This window comes from Rhopalosiphum maidis, chromosome 3, assembly GCF_003676215.2.
Source record: "Rhopalosiphum maidis isolate BTI-1 chromosome 3, ASM367621v3, whole genome shotgun sequence".
Classification (NCBI taxonomy): Eukaryota; Metazoa; Arthropoda; class Insecta; order Hemiptera; family Aphididae; genus Rhopalosiphum; species Rhopalosiphum maidis.
The window spans coordinates 50382182-50403119 of record NC_040879.1 but is presented as its reverse complement, the minus strand read 5'-3'; the positions used below and the strand labels follow the sequence as shown (position 1 = coordinate 50403119).

Sequence of the window (20938 nt, the reverse complement as noted above, 5' to 3'; positions counted from 1 at the left end):
GCAACATCTGCGTCGCAACCGGTGGTTGCTTGTTTAGCCGAGCGCACAGCTGATTTCGGTGGGTATATTTTTTTTTACTAGTGTGCGGCGCGCGGCGGTAGAGAGGGAGTCTACCGATTTGTCTTCTCGTCCTTGCCTCCGCGGATAAAAATATTTGAAAAACTAAAACATAACCTACAAATAATGTCAATATTTTTTTGGTTCGCGGGCGCGCGACAAGCGTTAAACGGCCCACCGACCGTTCGGACCGACACGAAAATTCACGTTGTCCGCGCGGTTGGTCACACTGATTGCCAGCCGTCGTCGCGTGCCCGCCCAATCGGGAAAATCGGCAAATTGCGTTTCGAGCGCGGCGGGTACGTACTCGTACGTCGTATTCAATGCCACATAATATCAGTATAGATGATTGTGTACCTACCACTCTACAGGTTGCGCTCCGATACGCATTGCTCACACTGTTGATACTCCAACTCGCCAACCGTCCCGGTGGTTTGGCGTTTATGTCAGTCGCCGCCATAGGACAAAGGTTAGAGTTTGCGGTCCGCGATTATCTCCCAACGCCAGGCCGCAGACAAGCATACAGTGATGATAACATTATATATTCGTAATTCGTATACGATTTGTGTATTATTTTAGTGCCAACACGAGAACGTTGCACCATGGATTCGGCTTTCGCAGTACCCCTCACCCTCAAGAAATTCCACACAAGACTGTATTACTTGGTAACAACGAAAAGGACAGCGCTGGACCAAATTCAAATAAACGAGTGAGATATCAATGAATAATTAATTACTCAGTTATTATATCGGATAATTTGACCATTGCTCCTATAAATCTGTCAAATCCTAACTAGACAGGATACAACCCGTCTAATTAATCATAATCGTTCACCGATTGATTTTATGTCGATATTTGATTGTTATAGATATAAGCGTTTGTTGAAAGACGCCCGATGTACTTCAATTAGTACCAATTTAAAAATTATGTTTGAAAACGTCATAGAAGTCCGTAAGTATTATTAGACCATATCTATATATATTGTTATAATGCTCTGACAATTCATTGATTTCAGTTGCTAATTCAAAAATTTTTCTAACGGTTTCTCGAGAGGTACTTAATAGTTTTGTCATAGAAATCTTGCCCACTTTGAAAGATAAACTGGCCCTCCATTTGGCTAATTTCATACTGTATAAAGTAAGACCTTTTTTTCCACGTACCTACTTAATGTGTTTAAATTACCATTTAATTTAATTATTAGATAAGTTACAGGAAAACATATTTTGATCAAGTAGTAGCCAGCACATATCTATATTTATATAGGTTAAATATAAAGGAAAAAAAATGGAAAGAAGGACTCCAGAAGCTGATCTGTATTCCATTTGAATCGGAACAAATGTATTTATTTTATTTTTTATAGATAGTTTATTGCAATTTATATTAATTTGTATATAATTTTTAGACAATTTTCAATGGATTTAAAAATGGAAATATTTATTAGAATTGTACATTACTACTTGGAAGAAAATAATCCAATACTAGCAGAGTTTTATGTTATGAAAGCTGCAAGAATACAGGTTTGATTTATTTAAATAATTAATAAAGTTTGCATCCTTATGTATGTGGTTTATCAATGTGTTTTATTAACTTGATTATAAAAATAGGTATGAGTAGTGGTAGGAAGATGTGGTGAATTTTGTTGCTATTGATTTATTTATTTATAGTAGTGATGGATTATCAAAATATTTTTACAATACTGTTATACTATCATCGTTAGTTTATATTTTAATATAATTTTCTCATCGTCAACTTATTGGGCGAATGTATGTACAAAATATTATAACTGCTTTTATGTATTTTAGTTTTAAAAAATAGCATATTAAGTGTTTGAGGACTTAATAATACTAGAAAACAAATCAAATCAAATATTAATTGTTATTATCCACCTACATGATCTATTAATCAAATATTTTTGTTGATGAAAATTTAAATTAAAAACAAATTATATACATAAATAAAAATGTTAATAAATGAATAAAAATACATTTCTTATATAAACCATAGTACAACTTTAACATTTATAATATAATATGCAGTTATATTAAAATAATACAAATGGCATACTTTTAATTTTCAGTAAGTGAAACGGATTTCTAACATACTAATTATTCTTTGAATTCTCCAAAATATATATTTATATTTATATTTATGTAACATTCTAACTTTATTATTAACTATACCAAGTTAATAAATAATATATAACTCGTAAACTCGAATATCCAAATATTCTGGTCAGATGATATTATTTATAATATGAAAACTTCATAAAATATTTCAGTATTTTGATGAAATTTATTTTTATTTTTCAAATAAGTTTTATTTTTACAAACATTTGTCATTCTATTTGTAAATGTATAATTTACCAAAAGCTTTAAGTTGTATATAGTTATAATGAGTGGTTGATTCACACTGTTATTAAATATTAATATCTATGATTAAAGCTACAACTTATAGACTATTATTTAATTAATAAATAAATATTATTATCATTCATATTTGTATTAAAAAAATTCAATGTTTCACATTTTTGTGAAATATTTCAGACTTTAAACACTAATTATTTGTAATAACAAAATTATTTAATTTAATTTTCTTAGTCTATCAAATTCATTAAGAACTATATCTGATGATAGTATTGTTTTTACTATTATTATATTTTTTTTTGGTAGTCTTGACTTTTTTTAGCTTTTATAAGTTTAAAAATTTCTCTTATTTACCTCACTGTAATTATGTAAACTGTAACTATTATTTTTAGTAATTTATAAGTAGACAGAAAAGTATGTGTTACATAAAACATATTTTAAGAACTTGATAGCTGATATGTATTCTTGCTTTTTCAGCATTACACGCTATAATTGTGTTCTTGTTGATATATTTTCAATTATTAACACATTGACTCCGAACGTATCATGGTATATGGTATATAAGTATTTTTATGGACGTTAGTAATTGCACTTTGTTATTTTTATGCACTAAAAAGTATTAAAATATGCAATAAAAATCATAAAAATATGCAAAAAAATTGTTTTTCAAAATAAATTATGGTAAAAAGATGCATTTTTATTTGATTTACAAATTTAACAACTTATAAAAATTAATAAAGTTACTTAATGAATTTTGCTGTATACTGTATTTTTTTTTTCATTAAAAAATAATTCTAAAATATATTTATTATTTTGATTTTAGGGTGACCTAATGTTTGATTCTAGTGGCTGTAGGTGCAATGAATAAAAAAAGTTGAAAATCACTGCCCTAATTTTACCAATAAATTTATAGTAAAATATGTTACATTAGTAGACCATATACACAATATATATATTTAAAATTATCTAATTAAATAATATTTCCAAAATTATATTTATTTTTATTCTTCTAGTTTCTAATAAACAATGAAAATCTTGGGAATTGGTTTAAAGTGTATTATGCACGCGTATTAGATCATCGTTGCATGTTTATTGACGCTGCACGTGAATATTATGAAGTGTTTTGTATAAATGAGCTCGATGCATTGGTACGCTTAACATTATTGAAAGCTGCTTTTATATGCACAGTACTATCTCCATCTAGTAAGATACATGAACAATACGGTTTACATAATATTATTCATCTATGTACTTTGTATTAGATTACAAACGATTCAAAATGTTAAAACAATTTTATGATGAAGACATGCGATATAAAATCCTGAAAATGTTACCTGATCCAATTTTAAAAAAACTTTGCCTGGGTCATCTGATTCAACCAGACGATATTGAGCCTATACGAGAACTCCTTATGCCATATCATAAGGAAATAATAACAGACAATTGTAATTATCTACAATAGAATATATTATTTAATATCTAAATATGTGTTACATGTCTAAATATCTTGCAGGCTTATCTTTATTGACTGAAGCTTTAGTTGAACATAACATTTTTGCGGTCAGTAAACTGTATAAATGTATTAAAATGAAGTATCTAGTATATTTATGGAAAATTGATCAATATAAAATTGAAAAAATAGCAAGAAAAATGATTTCTGAAAAACGTATCAAAGGTTTAATTGATCACATTGATGGTTTTATTTACTTTAAATGCTGTAAGTATTTTGGGTATGCTATTCCAGTGTTTTCCCACCTTTTTGTAATAATGACCCACAAATTTACTGTTTGTTGAGTATGCAACCTCCACTAAAAAAAAAGTTGTCTAAGTTGTTTGTATATTATTCTCAATATATTTGCCAAATTAGCTTAAAAACGCCACAAGTTGTAACCCATAGGTTGGGAAACACTACTATTCCATGTTCTATAATCTGTTTATATTTTTTTGTTTATAGCCCAAAATGTGGAAAATTCAATATCAACTTTTAATATCAAATTTGAATCTGTGCGCTGTCATGAAAATGCTATTATTCAAATCATGTTTACTAACTCGCAAATGTAATAAGTATTCTGATAATCAAACGCCATTATAAAATAATACTTTTCTAAATTATGTTTGTTACAATTAATTTTTTAAATCTTTGTAAAAAAAATTAGGTATATATATAAGTGATTATAATTGATGTATAACTAATTGATATGATAACTAATATCTAAGTTTGAAAAATAAAATTATTTGATTGTGTAAAATAAATGATAAGAAATATATGAAACTAATATTTTGTTCTTTTGATCGATATTTTAATAATCAAAACTATAAATCAATTAACTTTTTAATATTAAAAAACTAAAAAAGAATTTAAGAGCAACTGCCTATCCTGTTAATGTGCTAGAATCACCATTAAGCTCATAAGAAAAAGTATTTAAATCTATGAATGTTGTATCTTAGTTCTTTGGTTAAGGATCCTCGCTACTGCCGTCAATTTGAGCTCAAAAGATGTAAAGTTTTGACAAAATTAAAGTTAGTTTAAGATGTCCGATTTTGATTCTGAAAAAAAATTCTGAACTCTGCAGAAAATTGTCTATAGATCGTACGGAATACTTTGTAAAAATTAAATCTTATATTCTAATAAAGTGGTAATAAAAACTTGAAAATATGAATTTTTTCAAATCATAATATTAAATTTAAAATTAAAATTAAAACCGAAATGTTTCATTTGAAACTCATAGATGTAACTATGAATCCCCACTCAATGATCGGTTTCACTATGGTAGGGTACACATAGAGATGCTCAGACTAGGTTAGGTCATCTAGGTCTTTATCAGACCTTAGTGTGTTTTATCGCTAAAGAGAGTGTAGGGCTTAATGTTGAGAGGTTTGAGATCTAACCTATTTTTGTATTTGTAATTTGTGTATGTGGTACTTACGACAATAAATCACAATGTGAGCGGTATACAAATTCCTTAATTCAGCAATTTCCAACCTATGTGCCACGGACCATATAATATCAACATTACTAACATATATATTTAAAATAATATTATTATATATTTAATTATATTTTATATATTATATACATACGTATATAGGTAGTCTATTAGTCATTGATAGTCCTCAAAGATTTTTTTACAAAATTGGTGGTCCACACAACTAAAAGGATTGGGAACCGCTACCTTAATTTATGATGATTATATTAACTGTCAATTAACTGTAGGGATAAATTTATTTTATTTTAATTATTTTTACTTGTACCAAATAAAGGTATAATTATATATTCATGTGAATTTAACCTAGTTAAGTTACATATATATTGTAGAAATACAATAATTTTATTTATATAAGATGTATATATTTATATATTTGTATTTTGCTTTTCATTTACCTGACATAAAAATATATTATTTTATAATTATTAAATAAGCAATGCATTTTTAGCATAGATGACTTGAAAGAGTTATACAAAAACTACTAATATTTCTTCAAAACAATTAAAACCTGTGTATTATATCTGTATACAAGATATTTACATATATATTTTAAAAACAAAATACATGCATTTTATTAGAAATATCAATAAAATGAACTACTTAAATAACCTTTAAAATAATGTATTTATTTATTTTTCTTTCAAATAACTACAATTCAATCTTAAGTATTTCAAACTTAACAAATTAAATATATTATTTATTTATTCTTATTTATTTGTATCAGTTTATTTTTTTACATGTAATTTATATATTTAACTTTCTTCCAGAACTTAAAAAAAAAAATAGTGGATGTATTCCAACTCCAGAATGTATTGTAGTATTATAATAATAAGTAAAGACTGGATTTTGCATATAATGCGTATTACTATTTTCAACATTAAATACATGCAGTCAATGAGTGTCTATAAATCATTACTTGACTAAGTGGCAAACCCGGGATTTTAGTACTGTGGGTCTACCTCACTTACGAGAAGCCACTGTGTAAAAGGTTCAACCAACTAAGTCATCGCTGCGCTCGCCATTTACCTTATTTATATACATTTTAATACCAACATTTAATATAACTATAAGAAATAAGACACAAGTCTCAACTAAGTTTTAAGTAAATTGTATAACCTACTTACAAACTTGGGTATTATTAATTAATTGTTATTTGTTGCTCTAAAATTGATATTTAATTAACAAATTTACTTGAAGTATTTAAATAATTTTAAGTATTTCAGATTTTGAGAAGGATTTATCTGTATACATAATATTATTTTATTAATAGTATATATATAGTTATAGTATATTTATTTTATTTTAGTTTTCAATAACTGTTTTCATTATCACAGTAGAAGGTAGTTGTAAATTCTAATCCAATACAAAAATAATTCATGTATAAATTTATATCTTTGTTATAAAAATAAAAGTATAGCAAAGAATATTACAGTAATTTTCTGCGCTTTTTCATTAATGCAAATTAACTTATTACGTTATTAAAATTGGTTATTTGTGCTATGTTGCTTTCATTAAAAAATGTAAATTAAAACTTGGAAGATGAAGCAAAATGCATTCAAAATTGTAAATTAATTTTAAATAAAATAAATGTGAGCTATGATCCTGCTTACATTAAAGCACATTTTTCATGTATTGTTGAAAATATCAAAAAGCTTCAAAATTCAAATTTGTCATTTATAAACTTGTTTAACATTTTAAAACAAATGAATAATTCTATAAATGAACTTCCTTTAATTAGAGAAAATAGTACAATAATTAAAATAAAATGTAAAAATTTTTTTGATAAAAATAAAGAACCACTAGTTTTTAAAGATATTTTGAAAATACTTCAAGATGATAGCACTAATTCCAACAATTTGCCTGTTCCAAATTATTCACAGGATATATTAGAAAATTTTAAATATAAGTAAATAATTACTTATTGCTTATGGAACAAAATGTATGAAGTTCAAAATATTATAAGAGTAAACAACTAAACAAGTAAAATAATTAATAATAATTATAAGAATTGGAATTAAGTTATTTAAAGTAAGTACTTACCAAATATTTAAAAAAAAAAAATCTATTTAGTTTATTTATTTGTCATTTACAAACTTAAACAATTATGGATTAAACAAAATATACATAAATAATGTTTAATTGTTTAATTATTTACTACCTACTGAAATTGAATCTATAAGATCCTAAAAAATACAAAAATAATGTTCTTATTAACTGCTCTAGTCAATATGCAAACACAAATATTTTAACTTATCTGTTTATCGATTTTTTCATTGACAAAATTACAGTTATTACATAATAACGTAAGATTAGATAAATATTAAAATAGTAATTTTAGGCATTCAAGAGGACGTTATACGCGCATGTGTTGTCTCTGTCTTACTAATGTAGATCATAGCAAATTTTCGTTCAGCAGAACACATTTTGTTATGTTAGCTTTAACATTAGAGTCAATTTACCTATTATCAAACTTGAAGGTAATAATGTTATCTAGGGCATCTAGATATAGGTTATATAGGCTTTTATTGGTATTTTAATTTTTAAGTGAATTACTAGCATTTTACAATTTTAATATTTTACATAACCATAACTCACTTAAAAATTAAGATATCAATAAAAGCCTGTGAGATGCCCTAAATAATATTTTTACCTTTAAATTTGATAATATGTAAATTTACTCTAATATTAAAGCTAACATCACAAAATGTGTTCTGCTGAACGAAAATTTGTTATAATCTACATTAGTAAGACAGACAACACATGCGGGTATAACGTCCTCTTAACACCATTTTATATTTAGTTCTAAAATGTTAGGCAGTTAAGATAATATTATCTGCTTTATAGTATATATATTTATAATTCATATTCTTTAGAATAATTACAGTGTCATCTCCAAAACATTACATCAGAATCAATTTCATGTATAATATATACAATATATATATTATAGTGTATAATATAATAATACTATACTTATTTATGTTTCTAGTGTAGAAATTAAATGTTAACTTAGACTACAGTTAATACGCTTTATGAGATATAGATTTACGATTTACATCATTATATTTCCATCCCTGCCAACTTTTTTGCAATTCATGATTTAGATAAATTATTTTTAAATATTTTTCCAACATAACTAACCTATTTGCTGAAATATTTATAGAACAAATTAACAACTAAGATTTAGATTTTTTTCATCCGTGTTAAATATAATTTAAATGGTAAATAGTTACATTGATTAAACTGCTTAATGTCTACTCAGTGGGATGCTGAAATTAAAGCATTGTACTATACACAAATTGCTAGTACCTGGGTGACTAATTATAATTTGAATAAACAGTAATCACCAGTCACATCCGCTTACTTGTATACATATGAATTGTTATAAAAATAATTAAATTTATGTAATAATAAATATTAATTATCACGTATTTATTTATGTATTTTACAACGTATATTGTAATTCATTAAGAAAAATCTTGAAAATTTATAAAAATAAAAATATAAATTTTATTTTGTGATGATTTCGAGTTATGTAAAAAAATATCTTTAAAATTAATATCCCAATTAATCCCCATGTGATGAGTCAAGCACATGATGAATACAAGCGATCATATATGGAAAAGGCACCAAAACGTGTTCTTAAAATACACATTGACTTCATTAACCAGTATAGTGAGTCCGGTAGACACATTTAAATTTTTTCCTACATGTTAGACGTATTGGGAGCAGTCTGTTTAAGCCGTTTAAGACCAATTAGCTGTATAATAACTTTTGTCACTGTATTTACAATTTAGTGATTAGTTATATACAGGGCTTGTAATTTCATAAATTTGTATGTATTTTTTGCTACACAGGAAAACATGCTAACTGAGATACAAATCCATTTCATAGCAATAGTAATAATTATATAAAGTTTAATAGTGTATGTTTTTGCATATTTTGGGTGTAAAAGCATATTTGTCATAATATAGTAGATTTTTTAGGGTTATTAGCGCATATTATTACACCCAAATATATTACATTTATTTAGGTATTTAAATATTTTGGTTTTTTGTTTATTTAATTTATTTTCCTATTTACAAAATGATAGTATTTGTTTTGATTTATTTTTATTAATTTTGATTACTTTAAACAAATTAAAATAAATAAAATACTTTTAAAACAAATTGATGTTTTATCTTTATAGTAACTTGTACCTTATTACAATTAATAATAGTAATAATAAAGTTGCATATTATTATAGCACTCCCTAAAAGCTATGCTTCTGCTCAATTTATTAAGTACCTTGTTCAGTCTTGACCATATACATACTCTTTTCCTTTCAACCTATATATTATAATAATATGTAGCCTTATGGCTTATGAAAATTTAAATACATACTTTAATTGACACCGTACTTTTGACATACTAATATGTCTATAATAAAAATAACAAATACCAATTCTAAACCTTCCATTAGTCATGTAAAATTTATTTTAGTTTTGTTATAAACACTAAAAAAATAATAGTGCAATTAGTTCAATTTGATTAATATAATATTTATCATACCTAAAGCTTTTTCAAGTGCACACGGACATAGTATGGTTTAATTGTACATAACTTCTTAAGACTAGAAAATTCATGTGGTTATAATTTGTAAAATTGTATTACTTCCTGTAAAATAATTATATAATTCATTTATGGCATACAATGAGAAATTTTATCAAAAGTTTACATTAGTGTCATTTAAAAATGTACAAATTTCAGTTTATTTTTGATTATTTTAACAGCAGGTACAGAGTAAATATTATTAAATAATTTATATAAATGAAAAAAAATAATAATAATAATGTCTTATAATAACAACTTATCATTATTCTCAAATTGAAAAATTATTCACATTATTTTTTTTTTCTAGATAGGTACTTTGGTACATAAGATCTTTTTGAACCCTGTGATGCCTTTTTAGGACGCCCAACTCTACGACGTGCAACACTACCCTCTTTTTGTAGATGCGACACATCTGTAGCAACTGTTTGGGATATATTATTATATTTCTCATGGAATTTAATTGTAGCTTCAGTGTACAATTTTGAAGCATGTTCTGATGATATGTAACTTATTTCAACTTGACGCTTCCACTTCATAAAGTATACTATTTCGCCATTAAAGTTACAAGCTCCTATGATTTCTTCTGGTTCCAGCGCTTTAGCAAGTGCAAAATCAAGTCCAACAGCTAGTTCATATTCAAATCTATCATAATCAAACACAATATTGTATGGTTTTAATGCTTCAATCCTGTGAACATTCCATTATGGAACAACATTTCATAAAAATATATAAAAGTAAACAAGCAAAATAATAATAATAATAATAATAATTGGAATTAAGTCATTCAAAGTACTAAATATTTAAAAAAATATATATATATATATACATTTGTTGTCACAATTCCCTACATCAATGTCAACAACTATAAAAAATATTCCTTTCATCACATATAAGTTCAAGAGGCTGCTATACCTACATGCGGTGTCTCTGTTCTTACAAATGCATTAATTGAACATAGTAGAGTTAAATGGATTATTCAAAACAAACAATTTGATATGCTATACATTTTTAAGATATGGAGACAATGCATTCAGATTTAACATTCTTTTAAAATATTTATTTGAAACTATAAAAAATATACTATTTTTCTAACTGTAAAAGCAGAAATATTATCTACCAAATTAAATAAAAATAAAAATACGAATATTATTGTTTTGTACAATAATCGTCTATAACCATGTTTTTGATAAAAATTTCAAAAATATAGAAAATAAGTTATCAACTAGGACAAACACTCTGAATCTGTAATCAGTAGTATTTGTCATCAATAGTGCCAAAAAATTTCTTTTTGAGGCAATTACCGATAAAGTTTATAATAGGTGGATATGTGATGAATGTAAAAAATACAAAAATATGTAATAAAATATAACAATTTTGTTTTTGCAATAAAAATATTATTTATAGGACAAAAAAATCGATATTTTATGTAGATGAGTCCTAAGTTTTTTATCTTGTTTCGATTTTAAGAATCGTTGAGCACATCACTGCCTATAAATATTATATAATCAATATATATATATTATATATACAAGGTATACCTGGTCTATTTAACAAATATAGTAACATTTGTAATGGAAGTTTGTTAAATAGTCTTGTTACACCTTATATATATATATATATTATGTTCTTGTTTTCCATATGATTATTGTTTATTATTAGTATTATATATTACCAGAGCCGGATTAACGTAGGCGCAAAAGGAGCTTTTGCTCTAGGATGGCATATAACTTTTGTAATGCAAATATTAAATATTTTGCACATGTTTTTTTCAATGTTAAATCGAGTAATATTATATTTTAAAATATAAAATTTAAGCTATAGCACTAAATAATATATCCATAATATTATTAAGATGGAATAACGCATATAGTGGTAATAACCACAGTTGAAAAATGGATAATTTTAAGTAATTATTGAAAATTAATTTTTGAACTAAATAGGAGAATAGAAAGTAATACTAAACTAAATATCGATAAATTTGAATTTTTATTAAATTGAAAACGAATCGTTAGATAACACTCGAAAAAAAAAAGTAACAATCTAGTTGAATTTTATAATATAGATTTAGAAAGTGACTTGAGAGAAGAATTAATAGAATTTAAAAGTATAATGGCAAATATTTCAGTTGAAAATAATAAATCATTTATTGCATTGCATAAAACTTTAATAGCATCATCATTAGAAACATCATTTCCTAACATAGAAATTATTTTAAGAATTATCTGCACGCAAATGCTAGCGGCAGACATTCGTTTTTGGTTTTGAAAAGAAAAAAAAATTATTTAAGATCATTTTTGACCAAAAGAAAATTTCAGATTTGTCAATACTGTGCATCGAGTCTGAAATAGTTAAAATAAATTAGGTGTGTAGATGTATTAATAAAAGATTTTAATAATTTGGCATTTTAAACTTGTAGTAGTTATTTACGTAATAATATAATTTGCCAATCGTATTTTTATTAAATTGTACAACAGATTCATACAAATATATAATATTATATGAAGTAAATATTATATTGTTTAACGACTTCTTGATAAATAATTATATTATTATTATTATAGACCAGAATTATATGCATTTTAAATTGTAAAATATACATGCAAACATGCAAAATAAAATTTCAATTTTTATTAAATTTTATATATTTTGATTTTAATTTTGCAGTAATAATTATTTAAATTTTCCTTTAAATTATCTTTTACTTTCATACACACAAGTATAAACCAGATTCTTATAACACTTAACTGAGATTTTGATAAGCTAACAATATTTAGAAACTTTAATTTGTATGTTCAATGAAGAAAATCATCATTCAATTTATAATCAAGAATAAAATTACCAAGTTAAAATCTCCCAGCAATGAAATTAAAGTAATTACTATTGTAAAAGTAATTTAAATGTATTTAATTAATGTTGTTTATGTTTAATAAATACAATTTTTTTTTTTTTACAATAAAGAATATAATTGCGTGTTATACAAAAATATGTCTACCTCCTAATCGTTAAAATGTATTATGAATATCGTCGATTATTACCAATAACTTTTTTTTTTTTTTAATTATTATAATAACAAATAGGTAGTTTCAAAGTAACAAATTAAACGTGCGGCAGTGCAGTACTGCAGTAGCGCGATGCGATCTAGCACGCGTTATCACATAATATAACATTATTATGATATACGACAACTGAAACAATTGATATCAAACATATGGCAACGGACAGACGACAATGCTATCTTTGCTAAATGCGCGCGTTTTCGGTCGTCGCAGCGGAGAGAGAAACTGGTCGTCACCATCACCACACGGGAGAAGCTTCCGAGCGATAACGAAAACGTCGACGAGGGCGAATAGAGAGAACTGACGCAATTACATCGCCGGTCGTGGGGCAACGGCGTTTGCTAAAAAGCGCATTTACAAATACAATAATCCATAGACGAGTTTAATACGTCCTACATCGACGAAAACACGAAAAATACATATTTAACGTCGTGTGCACGCACACCATGTATAATATATGAATATTATAAAGTGCTTACCCCGGAAACACCATCCATCTGCTGCGTTTGCGTTTCGCTTCTTCGTCCCCGTCGAGATGTTTGCATTTCGTCGTTGCGCTCGACATTGCGACGTCGTGTGCAAGCTGCTGCGATAGAGCGCACGAGTTAGATAATACAGACACTGCACGATCGCGGATAATACTGTGACCGCGGCGATTGTAAGACTGTTGTACTCGTCGAACGGTCGTACGGCGACGCTACGTTATCTGTATTATTATTATTACGCCAACGACTTATCAACGGACGGCCAAGAGGTGCACGAGCAACTGCACTGCTGCAATTTATCGGAGGGAACTTGGGAAACGCGCGAAACGACGCGATGACATTACAATTATTATTATTTAATATTATTATTATTCACTGATGCAGTGATGCCCGACAGGGTACGTCGCGTAACCGTTTCTACTAACGCCGGCGCATCGGCGTAGGTTAAACGCGGAACACGTTCGCACACGGAGGCTACGGCGGAGATAACACGTGACGACCGGAAATACGCGGGTAAAATGGGTACGCGCGCGCGGTCAACGCGAAATGCCGCGACAGACGACGGCGACCGATTTGTACACCAATTGACGGGTTTATATGATAATATAATATTATCGACCAAACGACCAAGTCGGGCGAGTGCGTATTTCACTGTATGGAAATATAAAAAGGTGTGGACTTGCGCGACTGGGCGATGAAGGGCGAAGCTCCCGTGATTCTGACGCTATTTTGATTTTTATACGGAAGTGCGAGACCGCCTGCTGAGAGAGAGACCAGTGGCTTCATTTCAGTTTTCAATAGAGGGGGGCAAAGGTTTTGACTAGCCCGAATGGGTAAAAAAAAAACGTTCGCAAATAAATAATATCTACTTACATTTTTATCGAATTACCATTCCCACCTCACTTATTCATAATTATACTCAATAAGATTTTTTTTTTTTTACTCTAATTGTTACAAGCCTTTTTATTTACTGGGTAGTAACATCATTTGCAATATATGATAGCAGGTTTTTTATTAAATAGGAAAAATATAATTAATTTATTAAAGGATATATTCTTTTTTTCAATCTAAAAGATAGGTACATAAAATCGAATTTAGAAATTAATATTATCTTAAGTTATATTTATTTTTATTTTTCAATGCTAGATAACTGGTTCAGGTGTTGTTTGTTTATTAAACATTTCAGTAATTGTTTTTGATTGTTTGGCGACTTGCTGTAGTTTTAATTTTTTATGCACGATGGTTTTTAGCCGCACCACCCAATTATTTTTTTTTTTTTAAGAAATGTTTTGTCCATATCAAAAGAATAATGAAAACACGCGTTACGAAAAAAAATTAATATATATAGAATAAGCGGTTACTGAAACTGAACTAAGTTAACAAAATAATAGTTTACTGTGAATTGTGAATTGCGATACACGACTATCGCAAGTTACTGAAGTCTGAGGACTGAGATCAAGGATAAATAAGAGTGTCAATCAATTTTTGTTTTTAGAATTTGTAGATTTTAAAAATAAAACTATACGACCATACGGGATTATTATGTTAATTATTATTATTGTTGTGCGTACAACAATATTGTGTTCCTACTTGCTTTTTCTTCACAAAACACATATACACATGCACACGCAAAACATACATGCACGTCCCACATGCGTCTAAATATACATTTATTCCAACTATCAATTAATTAAAAATGCATCATTGTGACAATAATTTTTTAGTAGTTAGACTTAAAAATATTTTCTGAAAAAATTATAAAAATAATTACGTTTTTTCACTAATAAAATATAATAATGTTTAAATGGCAAAAACCGGACACCGGCCCACTGAACTGCTTTTAAAATCGGACAGGAGCAAATGCCCGCCTTGCCCCCCTCAAATGACGCTACTGAGAAAGACGTCATCGCGACGACGACGGTACATTAACACCACACCGGCTGTCGTGTAATGCGTACCTGTCTAGGTGTTAGTTTAACGAGTTTATCAGAGTTTAAATTGTTTTTGGATCGCGACACAGTTGACAGTTTGTTCGATCACACGGGCGACAGGCGACTTTTCAAATTACTAAAATATAATTTTTCGTTTTCAACCACATTACATACAATCGATGATTGATCACTTCATTCGGTCTGCAATAATAAAAATAAAATAATTAACCGACAAGACCGATACCGACGTTAATCGCAATTCGCCGCACAGTCATTCCGTCTCTCATTTAATCATTTAGATATAATATCATTGTATTTGTTTCTTTATCGCTCGGAGCGAGTGAAAACCGCAGTGTCTCTCTGCGTTGGCCGAAAAGCGAATGTTTAGTGAAGATAAGAATACCGTAATATTATTAATATTCATTATTATTAGCGGTGCATGTTAAGTACATCATAATATTATTATATACCCTTATAATCACTGTTCGAACGCGGATATGCTTCCCGCCACCCGGTCGACCGGTCCCCCTAAGGTGGTGCGACTGTAAGGCGAAAGTTCGCAAAGTTGTCGACGCCGCCGCTTCGTCGCGCGTCGCAGCCTACACCACTGACCGGTTGTTCGTCGTCGTTCTCTTCTTTTTCGGCGTTCGGAGTGTTCGGTATTCGCGGAGCATTTGCGCGCGTCCTTCTTCGCCGCACGGCTACACAGCGTGTGTGTGCCATCTTTTGACATGACCGTTTGTCGTGCCTCGACAAACGCTTTCGTTCGTTTTATCGGTTTTCGCATTATTCGCGATATTACAGCTTGATCGCTATGTTAATTAGTTCAACCCCGTTCGAACGATACGTTTTTTCGCCAACGACAAGTCGCACAAACGTCGTGGTTTCCGCGGTCCGACGTCGTCATCGTCTTGCGAATAGTCAAGTAATAAATTCGCGTTATTCGCGGTAGTATGGCGTGATCGCTGTGTTTCGAGTATCCGCAGTCCGACGTCGTTATCGTCACGCGAATAACGATTTGTAAATACGCGTAAACTATCGACCACCTACATTCGCGCATCCGACGTATATTGTATGCATGTCACCGCGTAATCCGTCGATTTAAGCCGCCGCCGCGCGTCGTTTTCGTGTATACCGCTCCCGCCCTAGTCGTGATCATCATAAGGCGTGTCGTCTCAAGTCGCTGTCTCCTTGCCAGCGTAGAGGACCCCGTTCAGCAGCCTTTTCAAGCAACCAATCATCATCGTGTCACGTTTGCAGTCGTCGTGGTCACGGGTAACGTCGGTCTAGTCATTTTATATAAATTGTAAGTCCCCTTTTATGGACGGAGCATTTATGTGCTAAATTATTTATTATTATACACTTTTGTATATTTCGGGCCGTGTAATGCGGATTAAAACTGCTTATGCGAGCCTATTCAAGAGACATAGACAAAGTGTCATTGGAGGGGGTACGTATTATTACATAGTTCGTAAGCACTTTTCATAATGCATACGCGACCGTGCGACGCGACACTGTTTATTTCGCTATACTGCTATAAACCATCGACGTGACCGTTTCGAGTGCCAGAGCAGTGGCGTGTTTACAAGGTAGGCCGACTAGGCTCGGGCCCACCCAATTTTTATTTGACTGTTTGGCTTTCTTTTTTTTTATTAAAAATAAAAATGTTACTATTAAATATTACTATTATTAATATTTATTATTGAATATTATAATCATGCCCATATCCCATACGATAGAACAAATCTACCCTAATAAGCAGTAATAGTTATAAACACACTTACACGCTACAGAACAAAACTGGCCACCCAATTATTTTGTGCTGGACACGCCACTGTGCCAGTGTGGTGCCTCGACGAACCCTTTCGTTCGTTTTATCGGTTTTCGCGTCATTCGCTATGTTACGGAGTGATCGCTGTGTTAATTAGTTTGACCCCGTTCGAACGACACGTTTCGTCGCCTACGACAAGTCGTACAAATCGCGTGGTTTCGAGTGTCCGCGGTCCGACGTCGTTATCGTCACGTGAACAATAACGATTTGCAAATTCGCGTTAACTATCGACCACCTACATTCGCGCATCCGACGTATATTGTATGCATGTCGCCGCGTATTCCGTCGATTTAAGCCGCCGCCGCTCCCGCCCTAGTCACGATCATCATAAGGCGTGTCGTCTCAAGTCGCTGTCTCCTTGCCAGCGTAGAGGACCCCGTTCAGCAGCCTTTTCAAGCAACCAATCATCATCGTGTCACGTTTGCAGTCGTCGTGGTCACGGGTAACGTCGGTTTAGTCGTTTTATATAAATTGTAAGTCCCCTTTTATGGACGGAGCATTTATGTGCTAAATTATTTATTATTATACACTTTTGTATATTTCGGGCGCCCAATATTTATTATTATTATTATTAATTGTATATGTCATTATATTTATTATTTATTATAATTGTGCGCGCATGGCGCTGTAAATCGTCTATATATATTATTGTGACACCAACCGGTGGGTAACCTTATTTCCAACATCCCGCAAGTCGCGGTCGACAACTACCGTCCTCGTAGGAACGGTCACGGCGTAACATTTTCGGTAGCGGAGCGTGGTTTTCCTAACTTATTGGGGGGTTCGGTAGCGGTGTGTTGGTTTATGTCTTGCCCTGGTATTTTGGTGCTGAGTACAGTACTTAGGTGTTCACCGGACGTTGACATTTATTGTCTATAGGTGTATTAGTTGATCAGCCTTCCCCGTGGGTGATTATTATTATTATTATTTGGGTATTGTTAAATTAAATTAATTTAATGTGTGATGCGCGCATAGTGCAGATAGTATAGCTCAGTGGTTCCTTACCTTTTTTGGTTCAGCACCCCTTTTATCGTAATATCTAACTGCTAACGCCCCCCTCGTGGTTAGGTTGTATAGCGTATTCAATTACAACTATTCTGATTTCACGTTCAATTATTCGTAGTGTTAGTATATGATATTGAAAAATTTTATTATTTTTAATCTCCGAGTTTGAAAAAGCTCACCTCCCCCCTCAATGCTATACTATAGCCAGGGGCGGATCCAGACCAAGATAAAAGGGGGGGGGCGATTTTTAAAGGGCACATATTAATTTTGATAAAGTTTTTATTTAGGTACATACATATGTTACTTTCCACAGTCTAGTACAGAACAAAAAAAATATTTTTTATAGTAGATAATAGTAATAAAAAAATATATCCCTATAATCTTGTTACCCTTGAAGTATAATTACGTCAAAAACTAAAACCAGGGACTTAAACTATTTTTTTTTTTAGAGAACGGGGGGAGGGGCGATCGCCCAAATCGCCCCCCTCTGGATCCGCCACTGACTATAGTCGATACAGATATTTATTAACGTTAAATTAACCACGTTGGTCGTAGCGTTGCTATCAGCTCTACTTTAGATTAACGTTATAGGTGATTTTACGGATTACCTGGATATTGTCGACACGAATTAAAATATATAATATTTTAATTCATGATTGTCGATATATTCAATAAGTTAGTACGTATACGCGACGGCCGTTAGTTATGATATCGTCGATATATCTAGACTACACCTAATTAGTCGTGTCGGCTGCAGCATTGAAATCTCCGATCTATTAATTGTACTAACGTTAGTAGATACGTTACGTAATTGCGCCCGTCGTTGAAGTGATATCGCCGATATATCATTATTATTATTTATTATTCGCGCCGGCCGCTGTGAAATATTTTACATAACATTTTGTGTTTATCCGTTCACTCCGGTTGTTTATACCGTGTCGTGATTTAGTTCGTAAGAATATTTATTCGGTTGCAGTCGTCCATAAAAGCGTAGGGTGGCGTCCGCTACCATGGCCGAAGATGAAGAGCGTCATCTCCGTCGTCTTATGAGATTATTGCAATTGAATACTCTGAAGCGCGCGACTGTGATCTCGCAAATTCGAAGTATACATGATATGGCATTACGTGTGGGTACCGATAATAGTTTAGCTCCCCTGTACTCCTTTTATGTTGCTGACCTAGGCTAGGTTAGTTAATTCCATGACGTAGAAATATATCATAATAATATAATTTTTATTTAGGTATTATTTTTTTTTAAGAAGTTTAATTTTAATAAGGTTAAACAATAATGCACGAGCAACTATGATAATTATTATTTTTATTATTACTTACCGAGTCATTTGTCACAGGCATTTTTACTGTACATTATTTTTCATTATCTCTTCATAAAAGTCAACAAACACGAGTGGCCTTTTATTACGCATAAGGCTTGACTCGATTGGTGTAGTTGCACTTTCACCCGTCTTCCTGACCTGATATTATATAACATCATTCTCTTCGACCAAATGTCCCGTGACAGCTTCTGACTCGAGATTTCTAGCGAATCCGTCGAACGTCACACCACGTTAAAATGGTATGCGGTTCTCATTGCTGTGAACAGTAAAATTTTAACGTGGTTACTGTTGCCCTATTCTTCAGTTTTGTCGAACCTATAATTGATTTACATAATGATTTTAATAACTTAAAATAGTATTTCAGAATTTTTTTTTTTCATAAACCCAAGTATATTTATATGCTTAAGACGATGGAGTGATTTAAAATTGAATATATTTTGTTTTTGCATAAATGTTATAAATCATTATTTAGTAAAATTATTGATTTCGCAACTCGCATTGTATTGCCGCGCAAACCAAATTTTACGAAATTGACTAATAGTTTTATTTACTAAATAAAAACTAAAAAGTATATCAAAATTATAATCACATTGCGCATATATATTGTGCCATCGTTGGCACCTGGTGACTTGCCATGCCGGCCCGCGAGTTCTTACCGCGCTTATTTCACGTCGATTTTGGATCGTATAGCTTCGATCGGTGTTACATAGTATTATTACAAACTGTTCGGTATGTGTGAGATTTGATGCCAAGCGTGTACAGCCGTTAATGGCAGATTTGCCCGACACTCGTGTCCAATAGCGACGACCTTTCGAGGGTGTAGGCGTTGATTATGCGGGCCCCTTACAAATGCGCGAGACTAGACTACACAAATCACGCCTTTTCAAAATTTATATTGCGGTCTTCATTTATTTCATAACGAAAGCTGTCTACCTCGAAGTGATGACCGACGCCTTTCTAGCCGCGTTCGATCGTTTTATTGCCCGTCGAGATTTACCGAGCGACGTGTTCTCGGACTGCGGCACTAATTTCGTCAGACCTGGTAAAAAATTACGCGCGCTTATTCACAGCCTGGAAGGCCGGACCGCTATCGCAAATTCGCGTGCTATCTGCGAGTGCATTTAAATCCACCTAGTGTCCCCACTTCGGAGGCTTGTGGTGTGATCGACGAAACGATTTTTAAAACGAGTCATAGAGACACATATCTTCACGTACAAAGAGTTTACGACTATATTAGCGCGCGTTCTAAACTCGGGTCCGCTCACGCCCGCCTCGACGGACCCGCATGACCTCGAG

At 30.8% G+C, this 20938-nt stretch overlaps 2 protein-coding genes across 3 annotated transcripts; one reads left to right on the top strand and one right to left on the bottom strand.

The window, feature by feature from the left end:
* Positions 1-585: 585 nt before the first annotated feature.
* Positions 586-4502, top strand: LOC113557959 (COP9 signalosome complex subunit 4-like). The gene is made up of 9 exons (XM_026963499.1): positions 586-766; positions 926-1008; positions 1073-1194; positions 1259-1395; positions 1460-1574; positions 3434-3623; positions 3683-3865; positions 3934-4137; positions 4375-4502. Exons 1-9 carry the CDS (start codon positions 660-662, stop codon positions 4479-4481), a joined length of 1248 nt encoding a protein of 415 aa, XP_026819300.1. The 5' UTR covers positions 586-659; the 3' UTR covers positions 4482-4502.
* A 5682-nt stretch (positions 4503-10184) lies between these two features.
* Positions 10185-14018, bottom strand: LOC113558723. 2 transcript variants are annotated; one of them, XM_026964240.2, is made up of 2 exons: positions 13536-14018; positions 10185-10642 (listed from the first exon to the last, which is right to left on the bottom strand). In XM_026964240.2, the coding sequence occupies exons 1-2, from the start codon at positions 13619-13621 to the stop codon at positions 10291-10293; spliced, it is 438 nt and encodes a 145-aa protein (XP_026820041.1). In that variant the 5' UTR covers positions 13622-14018; the 3' UTR covers positions 10185-10290. The 2 variants fall into 2 exon arrangements, with proteins under 2 accessions (XP_026820041.1, XP_026820040.1); XM_026964239.2 differs by having other exon boundaries at positions 10185-10687; positions 13536-14010.
* Between the last annotated feature and the right edge of the window lie 6920 nt (positions 14019-20938).